The sequence below is a fragment of the Macrobrachium rosenbergii genome, chromosome 7 (genome assembly GCF_040412425.1).
Source record: "Macrobrachium rosenbergii isolate ZJJX-2024 chromosome 7, ASM4041242v1, whole genome shotgun sequence".
In the NCBI taxonomy this organism is placed as follows: domain Eukaryota; kingdom Metazoa; phylum Arthropoda; class Malacostraca; order Decapoda; family Palaemonidae; genus Macrobrachium; species Macrobrachium rosenbergii.
The window spans coordinates 30,099,284-30,120,000 of NC_089747.1; the positions used below are offsets into that span (position 1 = coordinate 30,099,284).

The window sequence follows — 20,717 nt, forward strand, 5'->3', positions numbered from 1 at the left end:
TTCGTCAATGTTTATACATCAATCATCGAAAGAAATTCGTACCGGGTTTTAGGTTACGTCCACTTAAAGGAAGTTTTTAGTACTTCAAAAAGCCTCTACTACAATGTAAAGACGTTGACTTTTTTCATATATCATTCATGGAAGCACGGCTTTCATCTATTAATTGATTAGTTTTGCATGACATTTAGGTGACTATTTCAGCAATTATCCGCTCTCAGTTTTCTCGCTTCATTTTACTGCGGGATGTTAGGAAGGCAGGGGAAGTAACAGAGGCGGTATTATCTACTTATTGAGAAAACAGAAGCACTGCATACACCGAGTGCTGGTAAGGGAGGTACAGCTTCTCTGGTACTAGAGCATAAGATTAGGAAGACTTCCTGCTTCTTCCCCTTCGTCTGGTCAGGCTTAACGAGATTGGCTTCCAGACAAATGGCTGCAATTTGAACACCAAAAATAAAGCAAGTTTGCTCGACATTCCTCACGGTATTTTAAGAGGCCGTGTCACAGAAGCCCCTTTTTCTAGCGACCTCTAGCAACTTAGCTGTTATACTTTACACCAAATAGCCAATGTTAGTCGTAAAATTAAAATTACAAGTGTTAGTCTTTGATACCTCCGCCGTAACGAGCATTCATGATATCAATTATAGGATTGAAAACGACTATTTAAGAGTAAAATTTAGCATCAATTATAGGATTGAAAACGACTATTTAAGAGTAAAATTTACCATAAGAGGCCAAAAAAAAAAAAAATACAGAATTATTCTCGTTAGAATTCCGGAAATATGACTTTTTGTTAGACTTGAGAAAACCGCGATATTTGCGGGTTGTCTGTGAACAGTGCACCTACTTTTGCTTGATTTATGAAGTCTGTTGATTGCACTTTCCACCTCAACTACAACTAAAGCGTCAATCATCAATACTCTCCATGAATGAAAAGTGCTTGTCATTTTATGGCAAACCTAAAGTGTACCTGCACTCGACAGCCATTCTCTACCACCGTGCACAACTTCAGCCCTTACCCAATACTCGTTTTCGAATTGCAGGTGTCTAATTGAACTTCCAGTTTTATGTACCGGTAGATTACTATTCAAACACGGTTGTATCATGACGAATTTACCCACGAGACGTTAGAAAAATCAGATATGATTCAAGAAGGCACCACAAGGCTCTTTCATTTGCTTCTCGTTCGACCGAGAGAATAATTGACAATTCTATAAATGCGAGTTGTTACTTCTACATTTTCCTTCAGGAAGATTCTGGGATGGGCCAAAAACTATTCTTCAAAACAATGAGGTCAGGACATTTACACTGCTTGGGTTATCCAAGAAGAAATATGATAATGACAAGAATAAATTGTGCCGGCTTTGTCTGTCCGTCCGCACTATTTTCTGTCCGCCCTCAGATCTTAAAAACTACTGAGGCTAGAGGGTGATCATCCACCCTCCAATTATCAAACATACCAAATTGCAGCCCTCTAGCCTCAGAGTTTTTATTTAAGGTTAATGTTAGCCATAATCGTGCTTCTGGTAACGATATAGGATAGGCCACCACCAGGCCGTGGTTAAAATTTCATGGGCAGCGGCTAATACAGAATTCTACCGAGACCAACGAAAGATAGATTTATTTTCGGTGGCCTTGATTATACACTGTGGCAGCTGTACAGAAAACTCGATTGCGTCGTAGAAACTTCGGCGCATTTTTTACTTGTTATAATAGTTAAAACTCCGAGAAATACGTGCTTGTTATCATAACAATGTTAAGTAATATGAGAATGGGGTGACAGGTGACAGAAGTTTATGATATAAAATTTTCTAGGCCTGCAGGAGACACGAAATTCACAATTACAAAAGATTAAAAACATCAAATTCTGGGGTAACTAATGGACTATAACCAACTTGCGTTAAAAGTTTGGTGACAAAATAGACACAAGAATTAAAATAGTTTTCCAGGCCTAAAGTTACCCTTTCCTTAATGTGCATCCAACTAACCTTTGCATGATCTATGTCCCATCCGTCATATTAGCTTAGGTAACTTGAATTTTAACGGAACGGGACACATCTTAGAAATATTACGCTCTTCGAAATAGTACTAAAACTTCTATAAACCATCGACTTGACCAAACAGTGGGGCCGAAAAATAAAATAGGATGGTAACGCACATCAAGTAACTGTATATAGGACTAACTAAATCGAAAGACCTTATGAAAATTAAGGCAATACTGTTGAAATCCTGCTCAAGATTTGACTAAACCGAGTTTTGAAACTCAAATAGCAGAATGGTAGGACTTCTGAATAGTGTCAGAATTGGGGCAATTGAAACTAAAGACATTAGGAGTAATAGTATCCAAAAAATATTGCTAAAATCTCACTCACTACAACGGAGTAGGAAGGTGGGGCTTATGCAATCATTAAGCGGGAACCACCAGCGTCAGGGCCTTTACTAAAGCTTACCTAAAGGAGTCTGCCGGGATGTTGTTGTCGGAGTGGGCATGGCGTCCGCCCTTGATGTCAAAGAGGGAGTGGCCACCGCACGAGAAGGAGAGCTGCTGAAGAAGGGCGTCTTTCCCTCCGCCAACTCTTAAACTCACCTCCTCTATCACTGCCAACACGCCTGTTTGACGCTGCAACAGACATTAAATTAATTCTAGTTACTTAGGCATAAGAAATTAATCTACTGTTTAGAATAACTCAAGATCTGCCCCACGTTTCTCTGGACGTAAGTAGGTAGGCCGCCGTTAAAATGACTGAACAGTCTAACTTTGAGCAAAAGCTCATAACCTCATGTTCTGTGCCAGCCATGCCAAACCTGAGCAGTTTCATATTGTCGAACCTAGTAAACGTTCCACAAGATCAGGATATAACATTACAATAAGACGACATGCTTCTTTGCCTGCTTTTTCGAACTCTTTATTTATCAGTTTGTTGACCTATTCATCTTCATCCCAGTTTTACTATCATGTTAAGTTTTTTATTGTACTTTCTTTGTATCTAGCATTAAATTCTTTGGAAGCTTCGCGCCTCGTACTTATCATTCAATAGTATCTAAATCGTATATAATATTATGTTGTTACTTGAGCAGCTTCATACTCTATTGATTCATCACCTCAAGTACCAAACTTCATTTTATGATTTTATTAATAAGATATCAAATATTCTGTCTGAACAGGAAGCAAATTAAAATTAATTTCCTTTCATTTTTTATTATTATTATTATTATTATTATTATTATTATTATTATTATTATTATTATTATTATTATTATTATTATTATTATTATTATTATTAATCATGAAGCACATATTAAAATGTAACTAAATGCGCACTTAACTGGTCGAGCAAAAAAAAAAAACAATAAAAAAGCTAAAAGAACAAGAAAAAATATATTATCACTTGGAGATGAATTAGGGCCACTGAGCAATATGAACAAAAACAGGGATGGCGAAACCCTTACCTGTTCCAACAAATCCACAACGGCATTGTTCATGGGTATGTCGATGGGCGTCCAATCGAGGCCTTCTCTCAGGTAGTCCTCTTGGGTCTCCTTCAGCGTTATTTCTGTTAAAACCTGCGGAGAACAAGGCTTAGCTTCTTTAAACATGAAGTCAGGGTTACTTGATGAAGACCCCATCTATGGTCATCGTTTTCTTATCTAGCACCATGAAAGAATTCAGAAGCCCTTTAGACTATGAAAGGATTACACCGTCCTTAGGAGACTGGCGCTAAATTCCTGATGAGGCTTGGGGAGGAAATTTACTGAAACGTGTCAGCTTTGCATGACCCTAAAAAAGTCGCCCCAGAGTCTCTTATAAGGTAAAATGACTCGAGATTTCCTTGAAACCGTTTTCTTCTGACACCTAATTCTAATGGGAAGAAAGAAATATGTTGAACGCGGCCACACTTACCTGGTGAAGTTTTTCATTACAAAAATTAATGATCAGCTGTTCAAAGCTGTTCGTCTCTAAGATTTCAAAGCCGAAGATGTCTAATATTCCTAATACTCTTCTTCTACCCATGGTTTTTACCTGGAAAGAATGAAGGAAAAGAATGAAAGAAAACGGGAGATCAACGTAACAGAAACACAATTGACACAGATTTAAAGAAAAGGAAAGTGAGTGGGGAAATAGGTATTAAAAATAACTACTGTATATGTTCATGAACAGTTCTGACCAAGGGCAAAATGAGAATGAGCACAAGTAATCACTGTTCCCATTTTGCCTGCCAAAGCTTTCAGAGCTCGTAGAAATAAAAAGCTGAGGGAAGACGCCACTATCAAAATACCATTTACGCACTGGTAATACTATTTACATTCAATCATTATTATAAATTGCAAATTTAAATTGCAGAACATATTTAAATAAAATATATATAATATTATATATATATATATATATATATATATATATATATATAATTCACCAGTTAAAGATCAATTAAATGTTATTAAATAAAAAAAAATTATCAGTGCACATAGACAGTGACATATACATCCTTTAAATTTATCTAACAATATACCAACGTAAATAAAGAGCTGTACTAATAATAAATTCTTTATGATTAAGAGACAAACACATAAATCAAACTGCTCACTGCTACATTGTATCATATTTCTTCATTCTGAACTAAAGAAATAATATTTTACTTGAAATCGAAAAAAACTGCAGACGCAAAAATAGGGACCTTAATAACAGATGACCTGAAAGAAGTGGCAAAGATTGTCATCAAGAGCAATTGAAAGCAACTCTGAAAGTGTTATAATCAATAACACCGCCAGTAAGGACCTACGATTACAAGCATAATGTGAGGTTGTTCAAGACTGCAAATACTTTATTCCTTGTATGTGACAGAATAGAACAAATTCCTTGTTTGGTGACAGGGAAAAAGTATCTTGAAAGTCAAAGAAGAAAAGAAAGCGGAAAACAAAAGAAAAGGAAAATAAAAATCGGAGTAAACCGCGTCAAACTATCTTAAGTTGTGAATGCCTAAATTGGTACGGAGAAGAACCAGTTTGGTAGAGTAATGGGGAAAAATGAGTTGAAAATTACAGGGGAAAATAAATAAAATAAAACAATGTAAAAATATCTCTCCAATTTTGTACATAATGGTACAACACAGATTATACCTAGTTTTCGTGTTGAGCAAGGGGAGGAATTGGCTTTACAATGTAGAGCAGTTAAATCCTGTGAATTATCTGTATAGAATTGTGATTACGTGTATGGGACAGAATGAAGCCAATTGCCCGGATGAGGGGAAAAAGAAAGTAAGTTAAATAAACAGGAAGAGAAAAGGAAATGAAGGGAAAAGGAAATGAAGAGAAAATGCAATGAAGGGAAAAAGGAAATGAAGTACAGGTGAAAAACTGGGTTAATTGCTACATTCAAATTTTTGCGCAACAAATAATAAAAAGAAGAGTAACCCATCAAGCAAACTGGCAGAAATAGAGCATGACAGCAACCTCTGTTCTCACCCTTATGGCCTCATTGATTCTACTGACTACCCAGGTCACGAGCCTGTTGAAGAGGGCGCGGCAGAGGGCATCTCGCGTCCTGGTGGCCTCCATGGCCGACAGCTCGGCCACGACCGTCTCCCCCCGGGTCTCCACCGTCCGGGTTTGGAGAGCACCGGCCAAGGTGGAGACGTCACAGGAGAGCAGCTCGCACACTTCATGAAGCTCTACAAATGAAGGAGGTCTCGATGACTCACGAAGGAATGCAGAAAAATATTGTCAATATAACATATTTCATCAATATAACATATTTCACGATTTCTCAGATGGTGATGGATGTTGATGCACCGAATTCACAGCATGCAGGATGCAGTTATGCAGCAAAATACAGTAACGTTTGCAGCATACATGAAGATGAATAATGTGGGAGAGAGGCAGAAATGAAATAGAGTTAATGAGCAACATCTATAAGATACCCGGTTGAACGAGGAGGCATAACATGATACACAAAGTACGCACCCGTTGTACGTTTGTATATCACACTATATGTACACTGGAAAAATTCTTAAAATTATTTCTGAACCATCTAAAACATCATGCATTATCAGTTTTTTATACTTTTCTCTTCCTTTAAAGAAATATGGGTACCTAAATAGCCGCTTGCATGAAGTTGAATCTATAAAAGGATATACTTTTGTCCTTGGCAGCACACAAATTCCTCTAATTGTTACACCGGCCAATATGTGAATTCCTCTTATTTGCGCACTGCGGACATAAACCCAACTTTCATTTTACACTTAGTATTCAATTAAATCCTCTTTCTATTTGCAAGATAGCAGTAGCAAGAGTCCTTTTTTCTATATTCTAATTTGCATTCAGTGGATATACATCCTTTTTCTATTTTGCATTAAGTCATAAATGAACCCTAACTCTATTTTGCACGCACTGGTACATAAATGCCTTTTGTTTTTAGTAGTGCATTAATCCTTTCCACATACTGCAGTCATTATAACATAAATTCTCTAATTTTGCACCCAATGATAATGTACATTCGCCCTCCATCGGCACTCAGTGGTAGAGAATCTCTTTCCTTTCCTTAACCAGCTATAAATGAACCCCTAGATTATTGTACTCAGACATATCAGTGCAGTGAGTCCTATTTCCACGGGGCAATAATGGGAAGGACCGCGGCGTCTCCTGTCTTACCATATTCGTTTTCATTTGAGCATCCTTCCGTCCCGTCGATATTGTTGACTGAGGTAAAGGTCAGGTTCCCCAATTTTAAGACACTGGCAACGATCTTCAGGAGGTCCAGCTGTTCCTCTAGGGACACTCCCAAAGCATCAAGGGCACGCTGAAGGGGGAAGAGATTTCTTAAAATTGCAGATGGCGAAAGATGCTTCGTGTTATATTTCGACCTGGATAATGCTCGAATTATAAATCAAAGGTTGTATGAATCGATATACATAGTTATCTGAAGCTAATGAGTAAATTCTTCCTTAAAAATTAATTATTATATATATATATATATATATATATATATATATATATATATATATATATATATATATATATATATATATATATATATATATATATCATATATATATATATATATATATATATATATATATATATATTATATATACACACATATATATGTGTGTGTGGTTATAATACAGATGTATCAAAATGTGTATATAAATGCATAATTGTCTGAGACATTAACAAGTCAGTAGAGAAGCAACACATACTATACATGTGTATGTGGGTGTTTATTCAGAGATATCATAAATAGACGTACCTTGGTGATATTGAACTCTGTTCTGTCGTCCAACGTTTCAGACGGAGAATGTCTCGTGGATTTAAGAATACTGTAGTGATCTAGATTTCTTTGAAGTTTTAACATTTCTGTGGGCATAAAAAAATAATAATAGGAGATACCGAGAATAATAAGAAGAGATCAGCATCACAGTATAAAGAAATGGTCTCCAACTTCCTACGAGAGATAAATGGGTATAAGGAACAATTCTTCAACTAGAGCGTGGAATAAGCTATGAACGAAGACTTACAAAGAACTGTCTAATGACAAAAAAGTCACTAATGTGATTGAGGAGAGAGAGAGAGAGAGAGAGAGAGAGAGAGAGAGAGAGAGAGAGAGAGAGAGAGAGAGAGAGAGAGAATACTGTAAGTCTGAAAATATTCACACCGAATCAAAGGAAATCAATATCATATTACACAAAATATTTCCTGAAAGACTGATGACATAAGTTCTTATGGAAGTTCTAAGTATGCTTTAATATCGGTTTGGAGGTGCATTTAAATTACAAAATGAATTTACTTGTTTAAAGTAACGAAAAATAGGTCTTATTATTTTGTGAACGAAACTGAATTAGATGCTCTTTTACAAACTATGCATGAAGGAAAGTATCTTCAAGCTACATAGCTAAGTATTTTATTCGAACATTTTGCCTGAATTCGATTTATGAGAAAGAACCAAAGATTCGTTTGGAATCGGACCCATTAATGTCAACTGCATTATGATGCGATTTGCGATTTAAGAAGATTCGGCTATAAAGCCCAGCACAATGGCACTCTCACGCAGCAAGATCCTCACAATCCATCGAAGGAAAAATTGTTTACTGTAGAGAGCAGAAAGAAAGACCTACTTTTCTCTGTACTTGTGAGGGTCACTTACGCTCTATGCTTTATCAACCAATATTTCTTTTTATGAGAATGAGACAGGTTGAAATTAGTTGCCAGGCAGAGACAACAGAGAAAACTAGTGCAATAGGCAAGGAAGGTCAAGAAAGAATGAAGTAAAGTAGGATAAAAGTGGGGTAGATCTAAGACCAACTTAATGCCATTGAAGGATTTCATTTTCTATCTAATCTCTAAACTTACTTAGCGTCTGAATGTCGGCTCCAGCTAAAATTTGATAAAATATATGGAAATTTCTCTCTCCAGGCGCCTGCGTGGTCACACGGGACTGCAAAGAAAAATAGGAAGTGAAATTAGGACCATTGCGTGAATCAGGCGAAGAAATAATACGATATTAACTAAATTTTATATCTGAAAAAGACAACATTTAATAAGACAAATAAGAAAATATATATACAGAAATCTAACCATTCAAATCTAGATTCCACAAGACTACATGAGACAAGTGACAAAAATTAGCAATTAAAAGTCACCCGAAAATACTAACGTTTCATGCACTCTTTTATATCAAAACCTTCAAGATTTAGCACAGTCACACACATACATATACCACCGTCGCCTCAAACGCCCTAAAATTTCGCCACTCATGTCTAACCTACGCTTTCACTTCCACAAATCCCCACTCATAATTCTCATCCAAGCAGGCCTGGGTCTTTCAGCTCTTCTGGTGCCCACAGGAACCCAGTTGACACTGTTAAGCACTATTACCCCAGAGGTTATATGAAGGACATGTTCTAGCCATCTCCATCTCCCTTTCATCATTACAGTATCTCATCTACATATGAGACTTATGTTAATTTTCCTTCAAGTGTCATTCAAAAATCTGTCCTGTCATCTGACTCTTAGTATTCTTTAGAGGCCTTATTCTAAAAACGACAAAATCTTTTCGGTATAATTTCCTATGGCAATACAAACCGTACTGGACTTAGTATAACATTATTTTCTACGTAATTTCAGACTATTAGATTTTCAAATCTTATTTCTCTTTTTTATTGTTCCTCTGTTACTGCTCAAAAGAGCCGAAATTAGAGACCATTGTTCCTCAATATTTCATACTTAAGCTCATTAAGCTTGTCTCCACTTGTGTTATTTCAGCCCTTTTTGCATAATCTGCCTTCATTTCTGTTTGTCTTAAATTTATCTTCCGCCTCATTTCTGTTTGTCTTGAATTTATCTTCCGCCTCATTTCTGTTTGTCTTGAATTTATCTTCCGCCTCATTTCTGTTTGTCTTGAATTTATCTTCCGCCTCATTTCTCCAGCGACATGATGCATTCAGTCAAACAAGATTTGAAAATCTTGAGGTGCTTTGCTGGTTAAAACACCATTATCTGCGCACTCTGAACCTCCACTTACATTTTCAACACATTTTTTATATAATAAAATCCGTGAAAAGGGTAAACAGCAAGCGTTACATTACTTTCCCCTCTAACAACCCAGTAGTGGCAACAAATTCACTGAATAGACTCCACCAGCATCAGCTCTACACTTGCTTTGTTCATGGAAAGTGTCAATATGTCTGCATATTTAACGGGACTACCATAGGGACGCAATATTGGAGGGCTGACGCTGTCAAATGCTTTCTCGTAATCAATAGTAGCCTTTAGAGGGACATGTTTAAATTCCATACTCAGCAAATCAACATGTCTTCATATGACTTATCGTAGCCTTTTTTTTTATTTTTATTTGTTCTATCATGGCGTACAGAAATCTAGTTACCCAGCTGGAAGAGGTGATGCAATGCACAAGAAAATACCACCACAAATATTTGAACTGTTCAAATTGCCGCATTTTCTAAAACCAGCATGTTCACTTCTAGTTCAATTTTTTCTCCAGCCTACTGAGAATGAACTTATTCTATAGTTACCACATGCAGTCAGGTCACCTTTCAGCTACGATTTCTGATCCCCAGTCATCAGGTTTTGCTTCATCACTTCATATTCTTCCAAACAATCTAATTAGTATAAGAGGCGTCATTTCATAATCAGCTAAAATCATCTTGTAGTGATTTCATCATATCTACCGTAGGTGCTTTTCACCTCCTGCGTGCTTATATTACTGATTCCACTTCGTAAACAATTAATTAATTCATTAGTATTTCATCTCTTCAGCTTCTGGTATATCAATCACATTATCCATCTCATAACTCACGCCCTGCAAAAATGTTCCGCCCGGCGTTGTCTTTCTCCATCTTCTAATGTCATTATTGACCCACCCCTCCTTCTGACAGGTGTTTTCCTGTTTTATTTTCACCTGTGGCGGATAATTCATTATTGATGATTCTGTGGGCTACAACAACACCAATGCCACTTCCTGATTATATGCAGATTATTGCACATCATCACATGTCCACATATAATATATATATATATATATATATATATATATATATATATATATATATATATATATAATATACTTAATAACCTCAGAGGAATGAACAGAGATACCTAACACCAAAGGAAAAGACAGATCCGAAACTGAATAGGGAGAGGTTAATAGAAATCAGCTAGAACCAAATAAGGGAGAAGGTTCCATAGTCTGGCAATGGAGGAGAAACAAATCGAGCTCTCCTGACACTGCTAGTCGTCACTGAACCCAATGTGGAAGTTTCGTGTGGCACGGTCTTGTGAAGACTTGAGACGTATGCAGATATTTCATATTTTTCATCCTCTTCCTTTCATGATTATTTTCTTTATTTCAAATTTCCATTTTATATTTATCACCCACCTGGGCACTTTATGGTTGAGAATGAATGGAGTAGCATAGAGCCAGTTGCAAGGCTGGTTGAGGGAGGGAGCCATTCTAAGAAAAAGGAAACGGAAGAGTGACGGACTACAGAAATGAGCGAGGCACAGCCACTCGCAAAGGTCATATTGGCGTTTCCGTGTGTCGTCGTGAAGTTGTAGCCATTAGTTTGTTTATGAATAAAAATATAAATATAATTCGTGACCTCAGAATTTATGGGGTCCAGAGATATTGAGGGTGGGGTGGGGGGAACTAAGTTCGATATCGAGTAACCCTTGTCCCAGAAGGACAATCAAATCCCATTACGAAAAAGAATAGGCACGTGTCTTTCAATTAAACTTAACCTCGACACATGCGGAATATCACAAGTTCTGAGAAGTGGATCTCTCTCTCTCTCTCTCTCTCTCTCTCTCTCTCTCTCTCTCTCTCTCTCTCTCTCTCAAGAGACAGGAACGGTTTCACTCTCTCCAGAAACGACAGCTCTTCCTTCCCTAATTTCAACAAAAGCTCTCTCTCTCTCTCTCTCTCTCTCTCTCTTCTCTCTCTCTCTCTCTCTCTCTTGTTAAAGAATCAACAACTGCTCTATATTCCATGAGTCAGCAAGAAAAGGTTTCTCATTCTCTCTCACAAGCAGCAACAACCTCCGTGCATGTCTCCATTCCTTCCCTCTCCCAAACACCGCAGGAACTCGACGGCAGGAAAAGAATCTGGCTAATTACAGGAAACATTGTCAACAAAAACGAAAACCAAATGAAGCTGCGAAGGCGAAAGAGCCAACACTCCCCCGGCCAATAGTAATAAAGGTGATCATTACTGCGGAGTTTCTATTGGCTCAGACCAACCTCAAGATGAAGTTGATCAGCCAGTCAAAAACTACTATTCAAAGGCGCCAGTATTCCCTCAACCAGTAGTAATATAGCTCGAAATTATTGCTGAGGTGCTCAGGCCTTGACAAAACTTAACACGACGTTGATTAGCCAATCAAAAGCCATTACGGATAATTCCTTGATGTGGATTGATTAGCTACATTAGAAATTAGGGTTGTATATTATCTTTTAACCAGATTCAATTAAATCTAATTCATCCCAAGGGCAAAGAGAACTTTCTAAAAACCTAAAATAAATCAAAACCTCATCCAACTCCGAATTCCCATTCACTTTTCAGCTGGTAGTTTACCAAATGATTAAATGATTAAACAAGCAGAGGCTATGAATTTGCTGCCCGCACATACACACGCACGCGCGCGCGCACACACACACACGGTATATATATAATATATATATATATATTCCAACTATACGGTTTTATCCTTAATGGTGGTGGGTCAAGAGGGGATCAGGTTGATATCACCATGGTCTTTCCCAACCTGGCTGTAACCCACGACGGTCAATTAACCAAGAGGTGGCTAATTCATAGCTTAAGTCAAGAGGCACAACGGAATTTATATATACATATTCCTTGTTCTGGAATACGCCCTACACCCTGCCACAATGACATTTTTTGGTAGTCATCCACTCACATATATATTCTCCTTGTTTGTATTATCAAGTATTGCAATAAAAAAAAACATACGCAGACATTTGTAATACTTTGTTACAAAAACAGTTCTGTATTGCATAAGAAAGAAAACCCCCAGTACGAAAAATCGGAGCAGTGAATCGGAAGAGCATTCGGAAACGATGTGTAACAGCAAGAATAAAACGAAGAGAAAGCCGAGTCAATTCAAACTCAATTCAGTGCAGAGAAAACCACAAGCCCAAGCAAATTCGCCCCCAAAGCTGAAGACCAACCCATGTAAGAAAAAAACCAACATTTCTCATAAACTTTGATACTAAAAAGCGAGAGGAAGTTTTTAATGGTCTCCTTTATCACATAAGAGCAAGGAATGAAAACCACCTGCTCAAAGGAATGGCAGTTTTTAATCGGCGATAATAATGATGGGGGGAATTTTATCACTTCGTTGCGGGTGAAAAAGTGGATGAAACCTACTTAAAAGCAGAATAGGCTTTTGTACAATAACTTCAGCAATGCAGAAGATAAAATACATAGACATATTTAGAAACTCTCTGAGACACTTCTTGAGTGGTCCTAAAAAGGATTCAAGTGGGTCTACTTGCCTCTACTCTTCCTGTTCATTATGTTCCCAAACTTTACATTAGTGTCACCATCTCTGTCGGCCGGCGACGGGTTTTATTCCATCACATCCTAAACGAACATGTAAAAACATATTGTACCAACATAGCGCGAATGAACTTACATATTATACTGTACATGGCAGTGACTTAACAAAATTATGCGTGCCGATTCACATATCCCTTTACCTAATGTTGTTTCGAATAATTATATAGCTTTACAAGCGAGGCCTCTTAAAAATCTCGATTTTCTTGCTTTTCATGTGCTAAAAATTCCCTTTTCTAGCAACTCTGCGTTTTGCTTCACAATACTCCTCTCGAGTAATGTTGTGTCTTCCTTAATTCTTTTTTATGATACACTCAAGCTCACTCACTTTCTTAGCTTACCTATGCATTTATTCCCTTATTGTTACAAACACTAAGTTTCACTGATTTCCTTTTCTTTGCTGTGTTCCTTGACAAAAATTCCGATTGTGGCAGATGTGCCTTGGTGTAAGAAAAACTCCCGTCCAGTGTCATTCTATGATAAAACATTCTATTTTCTTACATTCTGTGAATATCATAATTTCATCGCTACTTGGAAGTTTAAGAAATATTAAATTGTAAGACTTTTAGGAGTTGTTCAGGCACCATAAACATCTTTTATGAGCTGTTTTCCAGTTTTATATGTGGGATTTACCCATGAGTGCCTTCCGTATTTTTCCATTATCAGGATCGGCTTTCTCCTTATTCTTTGCAAGTTTTAACTCAGGCACTGATTCTGGGAAGTTCTGAGCGGTGTCAGACTTTGCATGGGATTATAAGCTCTACAGTAAGCAATACTTTCATTTTTGGGGTTTTCTTTTGATCCATCTCCCATAAGCAGTATACCTTCGTTTAATCAGACCACTGAGCTGATCAACAGCTCTCCTAGGGATGGCCCGAAGGATTAGACTTACTTTACGTGGCTAAGAACCAATTGGTTACCTAGCAACGGGACCTACAGCTTATTGTGGAATCCGAACCACATTATACCGAGAAATGAATTTCTATCACCAGAAATAAATTCCTCTAATTCTTCATTGGCCGGCCGGAGAATCGAACGCGGGTCTAGCAGAGTGCTAGTCGAGTACGATATCGACCCGTCCAATAAGGAACTTCCATCTCCCATACCTGGGGCCTTCACATTACTCTCGTGGTGCCTGCCGGCTCATTTCGTTTCCTCTTTCCCAGAAAGGTAGCGTCCACTGAAGCTCTACCTCCTGCAATCAGTCTTTCGTCTTTCCCTTATCATTTTCTTCACCTCCCTCTTTCCTGTCTCATCATATTCCTCCATGTGGCGTTTTTCCTTCGCCTATCTTCCACAAGTTTCCCTCTCTCAATGCTTTTGGCTATGATTTTAAAATAGGACGTCTCCATTACAATGCTTAGATTAGCGCTCGTCAAGCGCTATTTTCATCTCTCTTTCTCTAATCTTTCATAACCTTTTAGCTCCCTTTCCTCGACATCAGCTCTCTAACATTCCACCTTTCCACTCTTCGTATTTCTCCTACCTCAGCTCCTTCTCCCTTCCATTTCTTTTTTCCTTACAGCTGTGGTGCGTTCGAGATATTATCTTTTCCCTCTACTCTAACCTTTTCAAACATTCACCTTTCCCTTTCCATATGTTTATTTTGCCCCCTATCCCTCTCTACTCTTCCACCCTCACTTTCTTTTTACCTTTCCTAGGCTCTCTATTTTGCCTTTCCAACCACGGTGTGGCTGTTTCAAGGTAGCACCGCCATCCACATTTCCCTTCTCTGATAGTTTACTTCTCTTTGCTTTCGTCCTCCAGTCTTATTGACTTTACCTTTTCATTCTCCGCCTTTCTCATTCATTAACATTCTCGTTTCAACAAAACCCTCGTTTCCTCGACGTTTCCGAGTATTTGCCATCGTCCTCATTCTCGGCCACTTCTCATCTCCTCTCGGATGCTCCTCCAACTTACTCTCTGCTTTGTCACTGATTACTTGGGTCTTTCATGATTCCGCTTTCCCTAACACCTACCATTTCAGTTTGTGGGTGTTTATATATACATACATACACACACACATATATACGTATATATATATATATATATATATATATATATATATATATATATATATATATATATATATATATATATAATATATAAGCATGTATGTGTTTGTGCAGATGTATCACACGAAAAAATGAAACGCAGGGTAAAAGTCTTGGCCGGTTTCGTCTTATTTTTTAAGACATCTTCAAGAGGACTAATACATAGCAGTAAAAATTACAACATATGTGCTAGGGTGATATTACAAACAAACATTCAGACGGTTGGAAAAACAATCGCACCTGACAGGAAAAAGGAGGGGCTAATTCACTCATTTGGGACAGAGATAAGTGCCGCATTAATAAATGTTGTTTTTCCAAGAAGTTGCGTCACACCCTTGCCCTGAGGCTCAGGTGATCTACTATTCTTATATTCTATACATATTACATATTTCTTGTGCAATAAATGGAGTTTATATATTCCTTGGCTGATATTCGTATTTTTACCAAAGAATACGAATATCTGATTCAGTAATATTCCTTTCCATCTTACTGGCAGGATAAACATTCTTTTAGCATCTTTCCATCTGATGGCTTACTGCTTTCAGTAAAATGAAAAAACACTGCAATGTTCTCCTTATATATATTTTTATATCTTGTATGTTTTTATGCTGTTTGTTCTCTTTTGCAATGATTTTCCAGTTTGACCCACCTAAAATTTGTCACATAACTGTCATCGGATTTGTTATACACATCCCTTAGTACTGTAAGAAGAGTTATTCGGAAGTGCTTGTTTCATTGTACTGTTGTTCTCAAATACTACATTGATTCTAACATGCATAATGTAAATTTCTATCGCTTTCTATCTCTCACAGATGTATTAAAAGATAAACTAATACTGGCAAGATTGCTAAGAAATTCACAATCTCGTGAAAAACAATCTGTGTAATAAAAATCTACAATTATATAGTAAACTATTTTACATAGTAATATAGTTCACTACAGTATATAATTGGATTCCCATTACACACACATTGGTATAATTATATCCTGTGTTAAATTTTTTACAATGGTAACTCTGAATATGTATGTATATGTATGTTTATTTATATATATTTGTATATATATATATATATATATATATATATATATATATATATATACACGACCCTATATTTCCATTAACAATACTTCAATTCCGATCACTGGTAGAATGTAGACAGGAGGTAAGTGACAAGCATATTCGTGTGAAATATGCAAGAATGAAATAACGACGTGGTGGGATTGGAAATGGCGTTGTTCTGTGATGAAAGGGGTCAATCCCTCCTTGTTTGCAGTCCTCGTTAGCTCCCACCTGTGTCGAGTATGGTGAGCGTGTTCTCTGGAATACTTAATTGAGGATAGGTCTCAAGATGAACTCGTCCGTGGAATCCGATTTTCAGTGTCTTCCTGACAGATTCCCACTCCCTGTTTGACTGATGACGGCAGATTCCAGGATCTTATTTTTGTACGGGCTATTACTTTTGAAAAACAACTCGGCCACACTCCGATTTATCGTATGACCAATATCCCTCATGTACGAAAATCTCCGAGCTCTCTGACCATATCTTGCTGGTCCCGTGTGCTCCATTAATCCTTGTGAGATGGATCTACCAGTCTGTCTCCCCAAAGGAAATCTGATTGCAGCTGATGCTGCATGGGCTTTTATAAGCAACGGCATCTGCTTATTTTTTTATTTACATAAACATTAATGAGTGAACCCCCGATAGATTTAGGATAACGAAAAATAACGGATAGTCAGATTTGAGTTGTAGTTATTTTATCATTAAAGTCTATTTGTCTGTAGTTTGTTCGCTTTATTGATCGCCTCCGCAATAACACACGCTAGGTAGAGTAACTGGGTCAGAAACTGACGAACTGTACTCAATTATTTTTCCATATACCCACGTGGACATACCGTAAGCTCTCTAAGAAACAGACCGAAGCCACCCATGATCTTCAATGCATCATCATGATAATTTAAGAAGTGGATGCAGGAATCTGCGAAAGTAGGCTTCCTATATGCAGCGATGGCATATTTTGTCCGTTCTCTTATTACTAGAATATCTTGGAAATGCATTTTACCGTCTTTCCAAATTAAATTTTGAATTTAATGGCTGGCACTAACATATATACTTAATTGAAAATGTATAGAAATCTTCACAGCTATTATCCTACAGTGTACAAATACCTTCCATGTATCTACGCCAGATCATGCTGTGCGTGTGATCGAGGGCTAAAGGTGTTTCACAATATTCCATGCATAGGTTCGTTAGAATGTGGGAGACGAGCTTCCCATACTACGAAAACAACATTGTTGGTTACGCGTAGGTTAATTAATTTTAACGTTGTGTTAACGCCAAGGGGAAAATGTTCTTCATATGGTTTTAATTTCCCTCTTAAAGAAGACAACACCTCAGCAATTGGGACTTTGTAAATATCGAGAAGGTTCCTCAGAAGGGGGATAATATATCTGCCAACATTTACACAGTTTGTACAAACCCCTGCTGGACATGATAAGAAGTAGGGAATTTCATTCTTATGCGTTTTTGGAAGACCAAAAGGGACATGAAGCCGACATCTTTTTTTTACTCTCTCCTACAGTTCTAACTAATTCATTAAACCATGACATAATATTTGTTAATGGATCTCTTGTTGATTTTTCATAGGTTTCTTCGTCTTTAATAGCTCTTGAGCCTTACTGATGTGTGTCTATTTACCTAAAAGTACTGTCTTCCAATCTTGATCAGATTTTGTGATAACAATACCATCCCTCACGCCCTTGGACTGCCCAGACTTGAATGGTTAACGAGAAGCAGAGAGAGGGAAGGATTCGCAGTCGTGCTCTGCCAGGAAGAGACTGCCAGATCAGCCTCAAAGCAAAGTGGTTATGTGCATCACTTTTAATCTTTAGACTGCTGATATCCGTGGATTAAAGGTTGAACAGGATTACCTATAATCCAACCAGGGTGCTTGATCAAAGATGGGTGCCTTGAGGGTGAAGTAGGTATACCAAACGTACATTCCTCATTATGCGTGTAAGGTAATTAAAGAATGACTTCCTTGTGATTATTCACAAGACTTTTTTTTTTTAGAAACCTATCTAATTTTGATTGTAGGCAGTATTGTAATTAAAATATTACCAGAAATAGATTGTGAAAAGATTAACCAATGCTAAGATACAAGGCTTTCCTTACGTGTTACCAAAATCTAATGTTTACCCTAAGAGGGTAAAATAGTGGTTGTGGATCAACAGTACTAGGTCATCCTGCTGCATTAAATTACTTCTGCTGATGAACACAGTCCACAAATTATAATAGAAAAGAATAAAACTTTGACTATTAAAAAGGCCGAGGAGATTGGAAATAATGAAAAGAGTATAAATCACTTGAAAAAGCATCGTTGAAATTATAAAGGTAAAAATCACTTGAAAAAGCATCGTTGAAATTATAAAGGTAAAAATCACTTGAAAAAGCATCGTTGAAATTATAAAGGTAAAAATCACTTGAAAAAGCATGGTTGAAACTGTGAATGTAAATAAACATTTCTATTCCTTATAGGAAAAACATTTCTATTCCTTAAAGGCAAGACAGAGAGTTCACTGGAGTTATTTGAATTTGACTTCAATTTTTGTCTACATATCTTCGTCCATGATAAGTTCTCGTTGCTGCTTGTAAGAAAAAGGAAGTCAGAAAAACCCTGTGATTATAACAGTTCGAGGTCGAAGGAAAGGGTATCCACAATCCACGACTTTTAACCTTCGAGACACGGAAATGCGTTAACGGTATAAGGCGATTGGCGGTCCCCTTTCTGCCTGACTTTGGTTGTTCGACAATAATGGGAGCTACACTGCACACTGAGAAGGAGAAGGACTTCGCTCTTCTTGGAACCTGACATTCATCTAGTTTTCTTCTTTTCACTATTATACTGTTTTATCCCGTTCCTCTTTTATTTGAGTATCACGTTTAATCTGATGTTTTTTTGTAAGCTTGGTACAGAACAATGCAACATTTCTCTCGTATATTTCCATTATCATCACTTTTCTTTGGTTGTCTTTCTCATCCGTTTACTTCCCTCTTCTCTTTGTTTATCCTTCCTCCACTTCATATTTTTCCTTATTTCATCTTTTCTCAGGTATTGGTATCATTTTAAGGGAGATCACTTTTGACCGTAACAAGTGATATGAAGGATGAACAGATATTGTTATTTTTACTATTATAAGCCAAGCTACAACCATAGTTGATGAAGCAAAATTCTGCAAGCCCAAGGGCGCCAACAGTAAAAGCGCAGATACAGAAAAGGATATTGGGAAGAAAAGATAACCAACATAAATAAATGAACATTGCCGCTTTTAACAAGAAACCTAATAAAAATATGAAATGAAGATAAGAACGCAAAACCGAACAAACGGATAAGGAATGGAAACCAAAGTAAATCACATGGCATTTTAAAAATGCTATATGGATTACTTGAAAGCAAATAAAGGAGAATGAAACTGAAGCAAAGTTTCAAAAATAAATGAAAATCAATTTATACATTATATATATATATATATATATATATATATATATATATATATATATATATATATATATATATTATATATATATATATATATATATATATATTAAATGGGTACAGAGGTATTTGCGACATACGAACTTTTGCAATGTTCAACAAATCTCGAATGTGGAAGATATGTGTCTTGAATGTTTGTTAATTCAGCACTTAGCACAGAGTCACCTTTTGGCAATTCAGCATTGACCATCGGTGACCTGAACATTGTTCGGAGAGCGCCCGGATACAGGGACATGTGGAGCGGAGGCCAGCGTCAGCATAGATTGTTCTAGAAGCCTGAGATCCGGTTCTAGTCGGACTTCTGAGTGCGTTAACCGGAAATGTGAATACATTCGTGCGTTACGAAATCGCTAAGTGCAAAGGAGCTTGTGAAAGGTTGCTCACTCCTTTGTGAAAGACCAGATTGGGAGGATGTGTTGGAACGCCTGGGAACTGGGATTCCCAGCCGCTGGAAGAGTGAGTAGAAAACTTAGAAAATTACTAACCTTTACAGACCTGATTATTTTAGTGATTATTCCTTTACCATTATCTATCATTTATATGTTGTGTTTCTGTGTATTTATGAATTGGGTGAACTTTGATTTTTAATGGAGATGATTCCATTCTTTGGCAGAATGTTTCAATGGAACCATTGCTAAATTGAGATGGTCACGCATCTGGACAGACATACTGTGCGTGTAACATAGCCACAGTGGGAAGTGGTCATTTAAAAGGAACTATGACGAAAGGACTTATGATTACATGGAGACTTATCGGGGTGTAGAGTGCAATGGGGAAGAATCCCATTTATAATTTTGGTGTTTGCTAAGATGTTTTGTTGAGGAGGTATTCATTTATCATTTACATTCCTTTTTGTGCTTTTAGCATTTTTTTTTTTCTTACTGACCATGTTTTTAACTTGATGTTTGTTAGCTTTACAGAATAAACTATTTTCGGTAAGATAGGTCTGATTTCCACACCATAGGTAAAATAGGTGCAGGGGTTTGAGAGAGAGAGAGAGAGAGAGAGAGATCAGATCTCTC

The 20,717-nt window shown here is 37.1% G+C and overlaps 1 protein-coding gene across 1 annotated transcript in view; it reads right to left on the reverse strand.

Annotated features, from left to right (window-relative positions):
* Positions 1-20,717, reverse strand: part of LOC136840268 (unconventional myosin-Ia-like) — a 221,328-nt gene that overhangs the window by 37,336 nt on the left and 163,275 nt on the right. The window contains exons 8-14 of the mRNA XM_067106912.1: positions 8,347-8,431; positions 7,247-7,353; positions 6,649-6,796; positions 5,464-5,669; positions 3,902-4,021; positions 3,451-3,564; positions 2,451-2,620 (exon numbers count right to left, since the gene is read on the reverse strand). Coding sequence (XP_066963013.1) covers positions 2,451-2,620; positions 3,451-3,564; positions 3,902-4,021; positions 5,464-5,669; positions 6,649-6,796; positions 7,247-7,353; positions 8,347-8,431 — 950 coding nt within the window. The remainder of the gene's footprint in view (positions 1-2,450; positions 2,621-3,450; positions 3,565-3,901; positions 4,022-5,463; positions 5,670-6,648; positions 6,797-7,246; positions 7,354-8,346; positions 8,432-20,717) is intronic.